The sequence below is a fragment of the Populus trichocarpa genome, chromosome 18, assembly GCF_000002775.5.
Source record: "Populus trichocarpa isolate Nisqually-1 chromosome 18, P.trichocarpa_v4.1, whole genome shotgun sequence".
Taxonomy (NCBI): Eukaryota; Viridiplantae; Streptophyta; class Magnoliopsida; order Malpighiales; family Salicaceae; genus Populus; species Populus trichocarpa.
Window position 1 is genome coordinate 108539 of NC_037302.2, and position 16474 is coordinate 125012.

At 35.3% G+C, this 16474-nt stretch overlaps 2 protein-coding genes across 4 annotated transcripts; both read right to left on the bottom strand.

Annotated features, from left to right (window-relative positions):
• Positions 1-2662: 2662 nt before the first annotated feature.
• On the bottom strand, positions 2663-8349 carry LOC18107577 (putative protease Do-like 14). Of its 3 annotated transcripts, none has more exons than XM_006371779.3 (10): positions 8199-8349; positions 7959-8102; positions 7579-7748; positions 7154-7455; positions 6809-6872; positions 5718-5848; positions 5126-5246; positions 4364-4456; positions 3406-3530; positions 2663-3082 (listed from the first exon to the last, which is right to left on the bottom strand). In XM_006371779.3, exons 1-10 carry the CDS (start codon positions 8239-8241, stop codon positions 2989-2991), a joined length of 1287 nt encoding a protein of 428 aa, XP_006371841.3. In that variant the 5' UTR covers positions 8242-8349; the 3' UTR covers positions 2663-2988. The 3 variants fall into 3 exon arrangements, with proteins under 3 accessions (XP_006371841.3, XP_024445276.2, XP_052305109.1); XM_024589508.2 differs by having other exon boundaries at positions 8205-8330; XM_052449149.1 differs by lacking the exon at positions 3406-3530.
• A 4437-nt stretch (positions 8350-12786) lies between these two features.
• On the bottom strand, positions 12787-14844 carry LOC18107575 (acetylglutamate kinase, chloroplastic). The gene is made up of 2 exons (XM_006371777.3): positions 14401-14844; positions 12787-14326 (listed from the first exon to the last, which is right to left on the bottom strand). The coding sequence occupies exon 2, from the start codon at positions 13992-13994 to the stop codon at positions 12939-12941; it is 1056 nt and encodes a 351-aa protein (XP_006371839.2). The 5' UTR covers positions 13995-14326; positions 14401-14844; the 3' UTR covers positions 12787-12938.
• Positions 14845-16474: the final 1630 nt, after the last annotated feature.

The following is a 16474-nucleotide window of genomic DNA, read 5'->3' on the forward strand; positions in this document are numbered from 1 at the left end:
CGTGCAACAACATCAAGTAAAATATCATCGGAAGAAAATTGGGATTGCAATCATATTCTGCAAGTGCTACATCATCATACGATCTCCTTCTAATGTAATTATATAGTGTCATTGATTAATGTTAAACACTAGTTTTTTTTTTTAATAAAACACAATATTTGAGAAATTATTTTTGGATCTTTTTATTTTACTGGGTCGAACTGGTCCAATGCATTTAGGTTTGGGTCAGACTCAGTCCGGCCATGAACAGTGGAGACACTCTCCATGTTCACTTTGCAGAACAGTGGAGAGTGTCTCCAGACAAAGGAGAATAAGAAGGGGAAGGGAAAAGGGAAGATCAGCGTCGCGGTGATGGCTAAGGGACGGTGGAAACGACGGAGGCCGGTCACTCTCCATTGTTCACATGCAACATGAACAGTGGAGAGTGAATTAAATTACTCATCACTGTTTACTTTGCAGAACAGTGGAGAGTGTCTCCAGACAAAGAAAAAAGAGAAGGAAAAGAGCAGCGCGACGGTAATGGACTGAAAAACAGTAAAAACAGTGTAGGTCTATGGTGAAAGATAGCTGCTCTCCACTGATGGACGGTGTCCTTCTTTCCTCTATTTTTGTTCTTCTCCTTCTCTCTTTCTGGGCACGCCTCGCCTTGTGATACTTGCAGAGAGACAATTAATCCAACACATTGAGTATCGAGTCATGTGATAGTTCTTTGCGTTGCTAAGTCAATTGATCTCCATATAGCTGCAACATACTCTTTATTTGCGGGAACTGGCCAACTGAAACCACCAAATTGGACGAGATGATAGTGAAGCACAAATGGAATACAAAAGGCTCACAAAACCTAAAACAACAAGGAATAAACATCTGAGAGAAACTTGTAGAAAGCTCATACAAATATGCAATCATTTAGTGAGTTTATGTTGACCTAATTATATTTTTTTAAATGAACAAGCAGAAAATCAATTGTTTTAGAATACACACACACACACACACACACACACATATATATAAGCAGGGACAAGCCTACCCAAAAACATCATGACACCTGAGATAAACCAATTAATGAACTCTCTATTTTAGTGCCACCTTGTATTTCTATATAAAAACCAACATGCAAACAAATTAAAAAGGACGTGCCAGTTATAACTAGCAGGTTTTAACTTATCAGTGACCATAGTTAGCTTCACAAGCTTGCTGGTACTTGGTCTCATGTAGGATGATATTTGTTCTAATTCTTTTTGTTTTTTTTTAAATTAAGAACCATGACCAAAAAAAAATTTCTTTGTTAAAGAAATATATTAATAAAAAAAAGGAGGAGCGATACTAGATTATTTTTTCAATAGAGTTCAAATTTAATTTTATTGTTTTATAACTAAATAAAAAAAATATAAATAGCCCCATAATATAATATAATATAATATGCATATTTATTTCAGTTTAAAAATTTAATATTGAGTTAGTATTAACATATTTATTACCAATTTTTAATATATCTAATTTTAAATTTTATTGAACCAATATATTAACTTTAAAATAAAAAAAATATTAACAACATCCACATTTTTTTGCATTAAAAAAAAATCATCCCGAGAATCAAACTTGTCTATATGTACTGCTTTTGAGGATTGGGAAAGTATCACACCACAAATGATGATATGATACTTTCCATGTTTATATTTTGCTTGGTATATCTATCCCTAGGTAATTGTCATATATGGGTTTATTATTTTCTTGCTTCTTGTAATATAATTTAAAAGGTGAGGGTATTTATGTCATATCCTTGTATGTTTTCTGATTTTTTTTTTGGTAATCATAGGTGTTCGGATCAGCTTACACACACCTTAAGTAATTTCTCAAAACTCTGAAGTTAACGACTAGGTAAACTTCTACTGGCCCTTAGGTTTGTGACACTCGAATTGGTGATCTTTGAGAAGTAAACCTAGAACCTAACTAGTTAAGTTATACCCTTCAGGGTTATCTTTTTTGATGCATTATTAGACCTGTAGTAAATTTTGTTAAAGCAACATTAGTTTTTTTAGAATAACTAATGTTTCCTTCGATTGGGGTTAAAGTGACTAGTTGTAATGCAATAAATGCAAATATGTTGAAAAACATAATTCAGAAGTTTAGCCACATCAACGGAGGTGTTCTTGTTTAAGAGGTATGTTTTTTTATATGCTTTTCGTTTCAATTGTTCCATATGCTTTCTTGGTTTTCATGTTGTCTTCTTCTTCCTGGATTTGGATAATGTGTGTTGCTGTTAGATAAAGAAGTTTTATGAAACAAAAAACTTATCTGTCAATTCTCATTAAACTCTTACAGGTTAGCTCCTCATCCCCTAAAGAAAAAGAGAAATTTTGTCAATGCAGTCTTCTTTAATGAGTCATTTTGATCGTGATCAAAATCCTAAAGTTGTGATGCCAAGCAAAATTGAAGTTTAAGTTGTACAAATTTTATCTGCACATATTAAGTAATATGCTAGTTTTCAAGTAAGCTGGTTTGGAAAATATTAGGAAAAGCCTTTACTTTCTCGGTTACCACAATATAGTCTACCCATCATCGTCATCGTGAATTCACTTGTTTCTGTCTGGCCGGGAATTTACAAAGTAGGCAACCTGCACTCGCAAACAAGTTTAATATTTACATCATGTTTTCTAATCAGTTTAAGAAGTAACCATCTATGATCTACTTCAATAATCTTCACAATAACAAAACATCACCAAATTTAAGGTGTTTTCTGGTTGTTTATAGTGAAAACATAACAAAACATCCATCTTGTCCTAGACATGCAGTCACAAAACACCCCAAGCCCCGGATTGCCACACTTAAATCATGAAAAATGTACTTTGCTTTTTTGCTTGAGATGTGTCAAAAATAATAAACACGTATTTTAGCAAGTAAACCAGATAGTTTCTCCTTCTAAAGTTATAAACATCTGATGGAGCAGCGCCCCGCCTTGTGATACTTGCAGAGAAACAATCCGACACATTAAGTATCGAGCCACGTGGTAGCTCTTTGCGCTGCTAAATCAATTGATCTCCATATAACTGCAGCATACTCTTTATCTGCGGGAACTGGCCAACTGAAAGCACCAAATTAGACGAGATGATAATGAAGCACAAATCGAATACAAAAGGCTCACAAAACCCAAAACAACAAGGAATAAACATCTGAGAGAAACTTGTAGAAAGCTCATACAAATATGTAATGTTGACCTAATTATATTTTTTAAAATGAACAAGCAGAAAATCAATTGTTTCTGAATATATATATATAAAAGCAGGGACAAGCCTACCCAAAAACATCATGACACCTGAGATAAACCAATTAATGAACTCTCTATTTTAGTGCCATCCTGTATTTCTATACGAAAACCAACATGCAAACAAATGAAAAAGGACTTGCCAGTTATAGCTAGCAGGTTTTAACTCATCAACAACCATAGTTAGCTTCACAGGCTTGCTGGAACTTGGTCTCATCACAACCACTTCCACGGATTGGCTAGCCCTATTCCACACCTTTCTACAAAACTAAAATCACGATGTAAAGATCAAATCAATAGACAGAATTCTAAAAATCACTTGCAAAGAATAGTAACTATAAAAGAAACAGATAAACTAATGACAATCTCTAAGAAGCTGTGGAAATTATTATGTGGTGGTCCACCCCTTGTATAGATTTCTCCGACTATTTAATGGCACTTAAGTATTAAGGCACCATAGGAAACCAAAACCTTTTAACCACTTGGATTAAAGTTTTGCTGCACTCATCAGGCATCCCAATAGATAACAAGGGCACTTTGCCCTTTGATAAAGAAAAAATCCAAAGAATTACACACTCGAGTGTCTTTTATTGTTATATTACTATTCTTTCATTATATATGGTATATATATGAGTAATTGTGGGATTTATTCAATATATCAACTTCTTCCAAAAAAGTAATTGTGGGATTTGAGTTATGAATAAATATATTGTGGAGGTTTGAATATTGTTAAAGTTTATGTAAAAGGATTATTTAAAAATACTCTCCGAGTGTTTGATAAAATAAGTGCAATTGTTTGAAAATGAGAGTGTGTGTGTGTGTGTTGTTTGATCTAAAATGTTGACAAACATAGGGATTAAAGAGTATTTGGCTAGACTTTTAGGAGTATGTTGTGGGAATTAAGTAACACATGGGGCTGTTATGCAGCCTTGTAAGGGTGTAAAATGGGCTGTGTAAATATGGGCTGTCATGACAGCCCACGTCCATAAAAATATGGGGTTGTTAGCCCACATGCATGTAAATGTGGGTTTCTTACGAGAATGCCTACATGACGACAATAAAGTCCTACATGAGATAGCATAAATAAATGTGATTAAATACCTCTAAGGAACATTTAACAACTTCTCCATCACATTCCACTATAATGTCTTTGGAGACTATTCCAGCATGTGCTGCAGGAGACCCTTTCATTACCTAACAAAAAAAAATAAAGAAAGGTTGATAAAACAAGCAATCACAAACTCAAGCATGTATCTATCATTCAAAACCAGTTACCACGTACTACACATCACCTAAAACTGCAATCGTTACTCATTGATAGTAGTTAAATACAGTTATGATGAGCTAAGGCCACAAGGGGCGCTTAAGATACTCACCAACAACCTAGTTTAAGATTTAGTGTGTTTTTATTAATATTGAAAGATGTAATTTAATTAGTTAGGTACTGGGTTTAATATATCCTTTAAACCAAACTATCAATATTTATGTATCCACAAGGTGCGCTTAAGACACTCACCAAGAAGCTACTCAAGATATCAATATGTCCTTTAAACCAAACTCTCCATGAAACACTAACCAATATAAGCGCAATTTACCACGCAACTAGAGCCAGTAGATTGGCAACCTATGAGAACCCCAAATTATATTGTTTAGAAGCTGTTGCAGAAATATTTCTCAAAACAGCAATTATTTGTTTCATCAGCATCATAGAAATGAATGGACATTGAGGAGCAAAAGAAAGCATATACCTCCTAAGTGACTAAGCAACACATGAACATCTTTCATGGCATCCAGACCACAAATGAAGCAACTAAAGAGCATTTGGAAGAAAAAAAAAGAGGGAAAAAAGATGCAAGAACATACGTCTTTAACTATAATTCCATTGCTGATATGAGGGAACTTTTGTATTATTTCCTCCAAAACAGATGCCTTGGCAGCGTAAGAATTGGTCAGAGTCATCCCCAACCAAGGATGACAGACTCCCCTGTGCAGCAATAGAAAAGTATTAGATACACCTCGCCAATCTAAATAGTTGCAAAACCATGCTTAGACCCAATTGCATGTAGAATGAAATTGATAGAGGACCTGTTAGGGATTTTCATTACTTTTCCATTATGAAGGAAAGACGTTGATAACTAGATTTATTATTTAATTTTATTTATTTTAAAAATCTAGGGTTTCTTTGGTGCCTCTATATAATTTATTTATTTATTTATTTTTGCCCCCTTTTCTCTTCTCCTTCTCCATCTCTACCCATAACTCCTCTCTTCTATTACCAATTCCCTTCTCCTTTCTGTTCTACATCCGAAATAAATAGCAAATAAAAATAAAGGAACACTTAAAATTAAAGAAACCTAAACCACCATTACGAGCTCGATGTTTTACAAACCCAAGTCAGAGTATCATGGACAAACTATAAATTGTCATGTACTCAAAACAATGATGTGCACCATACCTGTCTCTCTTTAAAAGCTGCAAGCATCTAGAAGCTATGTTGATGGGCAAAAAAGCAGCATAGCCATCATAATGAAAAACAATCCCAATGACCTCTCCATCACAATTTATAAGAGGCCCACCAATATAAACCTAGCATAAAAGCAGCATTAGTGTCAAGGATTCTTGCATAACAAATACAGCTTGCAAAATAAATTAATATACTAATTTTACAGCACACGCGCACACAAAAAAAGAAGAAGAAGAAGAAGAAAAGAGGGTTTTAAGACATAATCCAACATAATTATCCTACTGGCACGGAAAATACTTCCACTCACCCTCAAATCTCTACCCCTCACTTCTTTTACTTGTAAGAAGTAACAAGCCACCGATTATAGCTTTTGTCTTCTTTTTTTTGGTAGTGAAGTTCTTTCTTATAGAGAAGATTTTGGAAAATCCTTTTATGTTGAGATCAATGATTTTGTTTAGAGTCTCTTGTTTATTGGAATAGGCAATTCACCGAACCAATAAAGTGTGTGAGCTTCTTGTTTTTCTGGTGGGATTATCACAACTAGTATAAAAGCCAAGTTTTTAATTTTTACGAGTAAAAGTGTGTGAGCTTCTTGTTTTTTGGTGGGATTAGCACAACTAGTAAAAAAGCCATGTTTATTGTAGATTGCACGCAGCATGGGGCATCAAGATCTTCAGTTGAGGAATTCATTCAAGAAAAGGGCAGCGCAATGATAAATTTGTGAGTTTTGACACTTTTAAGGCATGCTTAGGGAAAGTGATAAATGTCAAAAGGTTGTGTTTATGCCTTGACATTTACTTTAATGACAAAAACTCCCTGAGAAAAAAGGAAATTTGTATTCGAAATCTCACTTCATTGCACCCGTTTCCTCCAATAGTGTTTGCGTGCAATTATTCATGCCTCTCAATTATGCATCAAACCCATATTTGATTTAACACTTCGGCCAAGTGTTTAATTTATCTACCAAAAGTAAATCCTCGCAACGCAATGCGCGAGAATGAGTATTGCAATTTCACAATAAAAACCAAGGCGTGCCAAGAATAACTAACATTAAAAATAGATTGAGATTATGATGGGATTACTTGAGTAGTCTTGCAAGAAGTGTAGAGGAGCTCTTGACAATGAAGCCCGCTGCTCTTATAGATACTGGGATGAGACAAGGAAAGGAAAGAAGCTAAGTGTAAATAACAAGAAAAGAAAAAAAAAAGTTCGTTCATTGCTAGATAACCAAGTGCTACCACACTAGGAAAAAAAAACAAAAGGAAAGTCAGTAAGAGCGTATGTAGAAGCCATAAATTTATTTTAGAGATATTTAAAGGTAATGATTTTGAAAGCATAATTAGAAGTTATGGGTACGCACAAAACGCAATACAGAAAATTGGTGCAAACAAAAAAAACTACTAAAGTCCAAGTTTGATTTTGCATACCTTAACGTGCCAGATTCAACTAGAAGACATTGGCAGGTAAGAGTTCGGGCCAAGGCTATTACCTTGTCACCGCCACGGAGCTTAAACAAACTTGAATCTACCGTATGAGGACGAAGGCCAAATGGTTTTGAATCAGTGAGCAGAGGTGTAGGAGTTAGAGGCATCGAAACATCTATGTCTGTGAGAATTGCTGTAGGAAGGGGATAGTCGGTTGTGATTTGAATGATGGCAAGGTTGTAGTGGAAATCATACCCAAGAACTTGTCCCTTCAATGGCTTGCCCTTTGATAAATAAACCTCAACCTGAATGAATTGTATACTAATAAATTTATATGAATTGATGCCTTCTGAAAAAAGATAGTCCAGGCCAGCCCCGGCATACTAAATTAACAAAAAATTAAATTAGCTGGTGAAGATAGGAATTACGGTGATGTCAGGGGCCAAAAAAGTATATCTAGAATAAGAAGGAAATCTGAGAAGGTTAGCAGAAGTGAGGATGGTAGCAACAAATTCACCGCCGCCACCCCCGCCACCACTCTCTTGTTTGCGCTCACATTCTACGACCGTCCCCGAGCATCTACATAAATTCTTACCACCTGAATTAATTAATTAATTTTGTTTATTATTGTTATCAATCACAAACAAAAACAAAAACAAAAACAACTCCTCTGTAGTAGTTAAATAATTAATTAATTTTGTTTATTATTGTTATCAATCACAAACAAAAACAAAAACAAAAACAACTCCTCTGTAGTAGTTAAATATTTGTAAGAGCATTCATTAGATTATCATTCATTCATTGATACCTGTGCGGGACAAGAGGCACACAACAGACAGAGAAACCTTGAGAGCAGCTATTTTGGAATCAATATCCAAATCTTTGTTCACACTCCGTACATCAAACATCTTCTCTTCCTCCTCATCCTCTGTATCCCTCGCCGCACGTTGTACTGTTTTATTAAAAAAAAACAAAAAAAATATATTCAACACCATTACCGGCCGAATCTAAATCTATAACTAGCAATGAGGAAGATTTCAGTCAATACCACTACCAACTCGTTGCCGCTTAGAAGAGGTAGCAGACTCCATCGTTACTTTTCAGTATTTCCCTTGACGCGGGGATCCTCTATTATATATATATATAATTTGCTAGGATAGTTCCGGCGCTGTATGAGTCTTGGGGAATATATTGCTATTAAAATTAATTAATCAGGTCAAACTTAAAAATTTTGTGCTTTTTTAAATTAACTTTTATTTAATAATATATATATAAAAAAACCTTGCTTAACCGAGGATTAAACGGAGTCTTATAAACTGCAAACAACATTTCCTGAACAACAATTCATTAAAGGTAAATTTTATATTAAAAAAACATTTAGACAAAGTAACAATATTTTATATATAATTAAGGGAAAATATAATAAATTTATATTAAAAAAAATATTAAAAATCTTTAAGAACATAAATTTTATGTTTATGGCCCAGTTAAGAAGCCCTGCCCGCGTGGCTAAACTAAGCACATGTAGAGCCTCAAGGCCATCTTTGGCTTACAAGAATTCTGTCAGATATATATATATATATGACAATTTTGCAATTGTTTTTTACCCTTCTATATTTGATATTTAAAATTATAATTTACATGCAAGATATTTTTTTAATATTAAATAAACTAGTTTTTGTTTTATTTTATTATTTAAAAATAGCATAAAAAATCTTTCTTTAAAAAATACATTTAAATATTTTAATTTTGAATATTACCAAGTTTTTCAAAAATCATATTTGCGTCATTTTACATACTAAAAAAATCACAAAAAAATATTTTTTATTTTTTATTTTACATAAGTGTTGGATTTGATAACTAATTTATTAAAGTTATGAGAATTTGATTTACATCTAAAAGAAAACACCAAAATTTTATTTTGCATTAAATGAAATGACAGTTTTTTTTTATTATTTTATATGTTTTGGGCTTTATAATAGTTAAGAGATGTGTTTTTGTTGTACATAATCAATCGTCTTATCTAGACTCTACGACTAGTTAAGGTTTCTAGTGATCGAAATACAAGACAACGACACTAATTCCATTCTTGATGATACCAATCTGGGAGGATATTTGTCTCGACGCCACAAACATACAACAATATTATTATTATTATTATTTATTAACGTTGGTGTTCGGGCCAGCTTGCGCGCACCTCGACTAATCCCACGGGCCCTGAAGTTAACGACCATGTAAGTCTTCAGTGACGATCATATTAACAACCACATGGCTCGAACTTGAAACCACAAGGAGAGCAAACCCCGTGATCCCAAGTTCTTACCACTAAATCACCTACTAAATGATACATACAACAATATTATTACTTCAATTATTGTTGTCTTATTTATAAGCAACAGACATTTGTGTCATGTTTTTATTATTATTATTATTGTATTGTGAATACCCTTGATGCATGAACACATTCAGATTGTATTTGGGTGGGAAGTATATTAAAGGCTAATTAGAGATGAAAAGGGGTTGGATTAGGCTTTGCTTTACAAGTTTCGGTTTGGCTTGCCATCGGATCTTCAATTCTTATAATGCATTCCATACAAATAAGTTTCTCCTTGCCATCTTAGTGTTCAGGCTAGCACTCCACCATTGGTATTGGAAAGAATTTAAGCCCTTGCTAGTACTTGTTTTCTTCTTCTTCTTCTTCTTTCATTTGTTTTATCATCCCCTAGATTTCCCTTTTATATGTGTATTAGCTGGATGCATGATCATGTGATGCCCTCGCATGATCTGGCTTATGATGGGCCAAAGAAAACAGTGGTAAATTAAGAATTAAAAAACAAAAAAAAAAACACACAGAGAGAGAAGAGGGCATTATATATTGAAGAAGAAGATGTCGTAGGGAAAGTGGCGCGACTCTCATGTCAGTTGCAATTAAAATGGCGGTTCTAGTGGTGATTATTCAAAAAAAAAAAAAAAACCAGAACAAGGATGGGAATACTAGACAGACAAAAGAAAAAAAGAGAGAAGAGGGCCGGGCACATTGGAGAAGAAGACGTTGCAGGGAAAGAGGGTTGATTTTGCACTGGTGATGATGTATTAAGGTGGTAGGCAGTGATTCATCCATAATGGAGTGAATATGTATATCATTTGAAACAGGGGTGAACATTTTTTCTTTTGGCTACATTTGGTTTTTTTTTATTAGAAAAATACAACTAAACCGAAACCTTTCATATATTATCAAAACTAACCAGAAATTAGTTTGGTTCTGCTTTGTTCCATCTTATTTACACTCTGTTGCATCCTCTGTTTCTGCTTTCAATTCATTTTCTTAATACGTTGACAAAATAGATTACATGTTACTCTTAACAATGACAGATTACGCATTACAAGAAACCCATATCCCTAGCAAACTAAATGTGTTCCCAAATTCTGCATCTTCTCATCTGAGATTTGCATGGACGCATTGTCATTACTACTCCATAACCCTTTTTTCATCCATTTTTTCTGTCTTCTGTTGTGGTTACAGTTTGCATTAACAAAGGGCGTCGATTTAGCCGATTTTTAATAGGTTTTATAATACTGCCTTAACTTCTTAACCCATTACCGTATTGTTTGTCCAGGACTCAAACTCTAACGGCATAGAAAAATGAGATTAATGAATCTGATCTTGCTGTGACGAGACAGGCTCTCTCCAAGCCATCCCTCGCAAATGTTTTTTTCCCCTCACTTCTATACCATTTCTATGGTCTTTTACAGGGGGTGGCTGTTTGATTGACATTCTTGCTATGGCTTCCTTTTAATTTACGAATGATAGGAATATGTAAAATTGATTTTCAGAGGTGACATCTTTCGTTTTTATAAACACAGAGGACTTGTGATTCATGGAGGAGTTGATTCAGTGTTTGGGAAGGCATTTGCAGGCTATCTTCATCATTCTGGTCTGGATGCATGACTATTTCGACCAGCAGCATGAGACCAGCTAGCTGTTATGATCCTGTTGTGTTCCAGTTGTTTGATGAAATCAATGAACATGTATTAAACGTTTTCTTTTCATCTGCAATTAGAAGTCCACTAATGCAGGTGGAAAATAGTGCGCTTCGACTTGAATAAAAAATGTGCAGCTAAATTTGATCATGTTGAGTTTTCTTGTTTAGTAGGTATGCTTCAAGACTTAAAAGTGAAATGCTCAAATTAGCTTCGTCTAGACATACCAGTCAAGGGAATACACGTAACAATCCAATACAATCAGTTCCTAAAAGTCACAAAAACGCTGAAAGAGACACGAAGACATAAACGCTACCAAACTAGACATTGAAAACCTTCTTCCACCTTCAACAACAGAGGCGACTGTTTAACCTTGAATCATGATCCTATACTTGCAAGTCCCGGTAGATGGGTCATTGCTTGTAACAACAGAAAGATTATTTGGGAACCTGCAAGCGCTTTCAACTGTCAAGTACACGAGTTTTTTCGAATTGATGTTTTCATAAATCTGCTAACTTCTGTCAATTTCTACTGCAGATTGTGTTTGTAATTATTATCTTGTGTGTTTGACTTGCCCATATGTACAGAGAGATGATTCAGCATAGGCCCTATACACAAGAGGTGGATGTGTATAGTTTTGGGAGCTCATAACTGGTTTGCTTCCCTTCCAGAACATGACAGCAGCGCAGGCAGCATTTGCTGCTGTGAACAAGGGGGTAAGGCCAGTTATCCCAAATCATTGTCTCCCTGTGTTGAGTGAAGTCTCCAGGATCCATATTGAGTGCTTGTAGGGGTAGATGTTATTTACAAATATTTCCAAAGTTGATCCGGCGAGAAGCTGCCAAAACCAGCAGAGGTTCAAGCCAATAGAAATGCGCCTTTGGAGTATGCAAAGGAAATAACCAGTCTTTAAAGGAAAATCCTGTGGGCGAAAGGAGTAGGTTTTTTACGTTGATTTGGTCAAAATATTGGGGCAACCAAGCAGTACTAATTGTTAGACGAATAGATATCACTACTATTTAAGCTTAATTCCAGTAGACCACAGAATCTAATTCCAGAAGTGAGATGAAAAATGACCGGAACTAGACGGCTATTTTCTGATGCTTTGCAGTGCAGTTACTCCTTGTCTATTCACATGATTCTGCCATTAGCAACAAATCTTTTAACATGCACCTCGGAGTTTTTAGTTCACTGCTAAACCTCAAACCAATCTTTTTTACACGCTCCGAATCCAATGCTCTAAATCATAAAAACGATACCATATGATATGAACCCAGAGGTGTCAATAACTCACATATTCTTATCCCTTTTTGGAACCAAAGAATAAGGAGTAATGGCTGTCTGGAACAATTGTTGATAATCGCAATTCACTAACTAAATTACTGTAGAGAGCACCGGAACGGGGGCTCCGGTTCAATGCTGACCTAAGGCATGTCCGGATCCGGTCATGTTGGTGATCAGATCTCGGAGGCACTGACTCAGTCATTTAAGCATCAGGCTCAACATCAAACAGGTGTCTTTTGAACGCCTTCAAAGTCGCCGGAGCAATGGATTAGAATTTACAGAAATGAGCAAGAACACTAGCAAGTCATACAGTTAATCAAATACAACTCAAGATCACTAATTGCTTGAGTCATCAAATCAATCAATCACCATTGACAAGCAAAGAAATAAATTTAATAGAAACCCATCAAGCAAAAACAACAAACATCAAAGAAAGACTTCACTTGATAAGTACAGAGCTTTAGCATTGAGTCATTATTCTTCCACAATCAAACAGACAAACAACCAAAAACAGAACAGTGGGTTAGCCAGTAATCATAGTACCAATACCTTCTTCAGACATAATCTCATGAAGCAAAGAATGTTGTACTCTTCCATCAATAATACTAGCAGTTCTAACACCTTGACTAAGTGACGCCACACAACAATTCACTTTTGGTATCATCCCACCTCCCACTTTCTTCTCTTCAATCAATTTCTTCACCCCCTTTATATCAATCTCCCTCACTAAACTCCCTGGATCATCTTTGTTTTCAAGTATCCCCGCCACATCAGTCAGCAATATCAGCTTCTCCGCCCCCAATGCCGCAGCCACCTCCCCTGCCACAGTGTCAGCATTGATGTTATAAGACTGACCCAACTCATCCGCCGCCACTGACGCAATTACTGGTATATGCCCATTATTAACAAGAGGCTGCAAAATAGTGGGGTCTACGCGTGCAACCTCTCCAACAAACCCCAGTTTAGCAGAGTTAGGAGTTGGTTTGGCCATAAGAAGGCGGCCATCCATGCCAGAAAGGCCAACCGCGGTGGCACCAGCCTTATTGATCAAAGAAACAAGGTCTTTATTGACCTTTCCAACCAATACCATAGACACAATCTCCATGGTCTTGGCATCAGTAACGCGGAGACCCTCATGGAAGAGAGGCTCAATGTTGAGGAGTTTTAGCCAGTGGTTGATTTCTGGGCCGCCACCATGGACTAAAACAGGGCGGAGACCAACACAGGAGAGGAGGACAAGGTCGCTCACAACAGAGGCTTTGAGTTCAGGTTGTTTCATGGCAGCGCCACCATATTTGACGACAACGGTTTTGCCCCTGAATTTCTGGATGTAAGGTAGGGATTCTGATAGTATGTCTACTCGGAATTGGTTGGAAGAGGTGGTGGAAGTTGGGGTAGCGGTGGTTGTAGCAGAGGAGGAGGAGGATCTTACGGTTAGAGAGTGAGAGTGGGAGTGGTGGCGAGATAAAGGGAAGGAAAGGGTAGTTGGGGTTTTGAGGAGGGTAGAGTATTTAGAAGAAGAAGAGAGAGAAAGGGTGGGTGTTGAAGGTGATGGTGATAAATTCAAGGATTTGGCCATCTTCTTCTTCTTCTTCTTCTTGTATTGGGCACTTAGCCCTGCTGCTGCACGTAAGAAGTGAAGAAAGGAGGATGACTAGAGGGGGCTGTAAGGGAAACGATGAGCGAATGGGGTTTTGGTCCTTCCGTTGTATTTACTATTTATAGGACAAAACAGGACTCATCAAGCCAAGTCTGAATTTGATTGCATTATTGGCTGCCTCCTCATCTCCACGTGCCTTCTTACATCTCGTCTTTTCACCATCATCACTCTTTTCTTTGGTTTAGGGTTCTGATCTCACCGGGCATAACTAGTTTTATTCGCCACTCTGCTTGTTAGTTTTGGATTCGAACCTGGAAAAATTGTCTGTGAAAAACAAAAAAAGAGACTTACTCTCTCGAATATGCAAAGACTAGCTCCATAATACCTTGACCCCTGACCTCAAATCCGTGAATTGAAAACAAGAGTGTTTAATGTTGACCATTCCAATGTAGTGCTCGAGTGGTTAGGGGCTATGGCTCACTTGAGCTCATTTGCTTGACCAGTCCTATCTGAGGCCGCCATGAGTGAGATACGAAATTATGAATCAACCTCTGCCCATCTTCGTACCCCCATGTAACAGTTTGACTCGTTTATACCAGATTGAGCCTTTCTTGTTCTTGCAAACACTTCAATCCTCTGCGTGTATGTTGGTTCATCAACTAGCAGCCATCCATTTTTCTGCAGATCTTACACCTGTGATCTTTGGTTTCTATATGGTACAACAACAACAGATGGGAAAGTGGGAAAATCTAATAAGAAATAAAAAAATGCCTTTCTTTTCTTGAACGCAGCTATAGTTCAATAATTACATGATCTACACTACTGTAAATAGCAATTTGAGGATTTTGATAATGACGAAACATTTAATAGAAACCATTGCCTACAAGATCGTCATCCTCGCCACTACCGTAAGATTGAAGCAACTACTATCATCATAATCCTCTTGACCATCACTTACAAATATATAATCGAATTTATGAATTTCTAACACAGAATCATAATATAAAAGATAAATTTTAAAAATTAATAATATAAAATTTTCAATCAACTAAAATAATTAGAGATAAACTTAAAAAAACTAATTAAAAAATGAATAAAACAAAAAAAATATAAATTTGAAAAGAATAAAAACTAAATTTAACACAAAAAAAAATTCTAGAATAATAATTGCAAGCAATATTGATGTTTTGCGAGCTCATATTGAAGGAATAATTGCAAGCAATCTAATTATTGGGTAGAAATTCTGTAAAGATTATAGCTGCGGCAATATCATGGAGATCACATGCATATTGAGTTGCAAGTTTTGCAATTTCCCTCGCATAAATACACACTGTAAAATTGTTGATGAATCACATAGGGTTTCTTTGCTTTTCTACAAGGATCATACATGTCTTATGCAAATATTGTTGTAAACACTCAAACGTCTGTCGCAGCCAATCTTCTATATATATATATATATATTGACATCTTTTTAGTAAAGATTGGATATATTTTATTGATAGGATTTTATTATCTTAATTTCAATAGAATATCGCATTACTAATTAAACACGACAGCTACTAAGATTGAAAAATGCAAAGCTTACAGTTACCATATGAAAGGATAAATTCTTATCTTTGATTGATCGAAGTTACCTCTACCGCGAGCAAACTGTCAGCAGATCGATGTGCCGTCTTAATTTGATGCAAAAATAGCTGCATTAAAAAGAACCCTTATATATATCCAGTGTCTTCTTGGCTTTGAACTTGAGGCATCCAACCAAGCATTCTACCCCATAAACACCATTCTCATCCTTTAGATGATAGAGTACTGGACCACCACGGAACAAGCACAGCGCGCCATTGCCCGGATAAAGCAAATCATTCCGATACAATTTTTCAGTGGTCTGGCAGAAATCGAGGCAGGGAGAGGGAAAAAAAAAAGTTATTGGTGTCAGAGAACACGGAGAAAACGCCAAGACTATTCAAATCTTGCATGCATCAACGTATTTTCTTTCAACTGTTTTTTTTAATAATATTTTATATATTATCAAATAAAATAATATCCATAAATAATTTTGATATAAAAAAAACATGGTAAAAGGATAAAAAAAACATTAGTAAAAAGTGTAGTTGATTTTTTCTTTAAGATTAATAAAGTAATTTTATTATTTTAAAAAAATAAAAAATACCAGAACACCTTCATTGAATGGTAAACTTTTTTTTTTTACTTTAGAATTAAATTAATAATTTTACCATGACGAAAAAATAAAATAACAAGTCTAGTCTTTTATAATTTGTAAGAGACAATTGTATTATAATTAATGAAAAAAATCACCTAACCTCCTATGCATAGTTAAAAGATTTTATAGTTCACATTTCATTTTTAAATTACTACAAGGAATAACGTTTTATATCCTCTGCTGCACAATAATTTCCCTTGTTATTTTAGATTTAATTATAATATAGTTGTTTAATAAG

What these genes read in the sequence shown, in the direction of transcription:
- LOC18107577 (XM_006371779.3), bottom strand. Translation starts at nt 8,241, where the DNA reads ATGGAGTCTGCTACCTCTTCTAAGCGGCAACGAGTTGGTAGTG. An exon ending in TTTTGGCCCCTGACATCACC is followed by an intron (nt 7,456 to 7,578) that starts GTAATTCCTATC and finishes CAATTCATTCAG; the next exon opens with GTTGAGGTTTATTTATCAAA. An exon ending in ATGGAATTATAGTTAAAGAC is followed by an intron (nt 4,457 to 5,125) that starts GTATGTTCTTGC and finishes TTTTTTTGTTAG; the next exon opens with GTAATGAAAGGGTCTCCTGC.
- LOC18107575 (XM_006371777.3), bottom strand. Translation starts at nt 13,994, where the DNA reads ATGGCCAAATCCTTGAATTTATCACCATCACCTTCAACACCCACCCTT.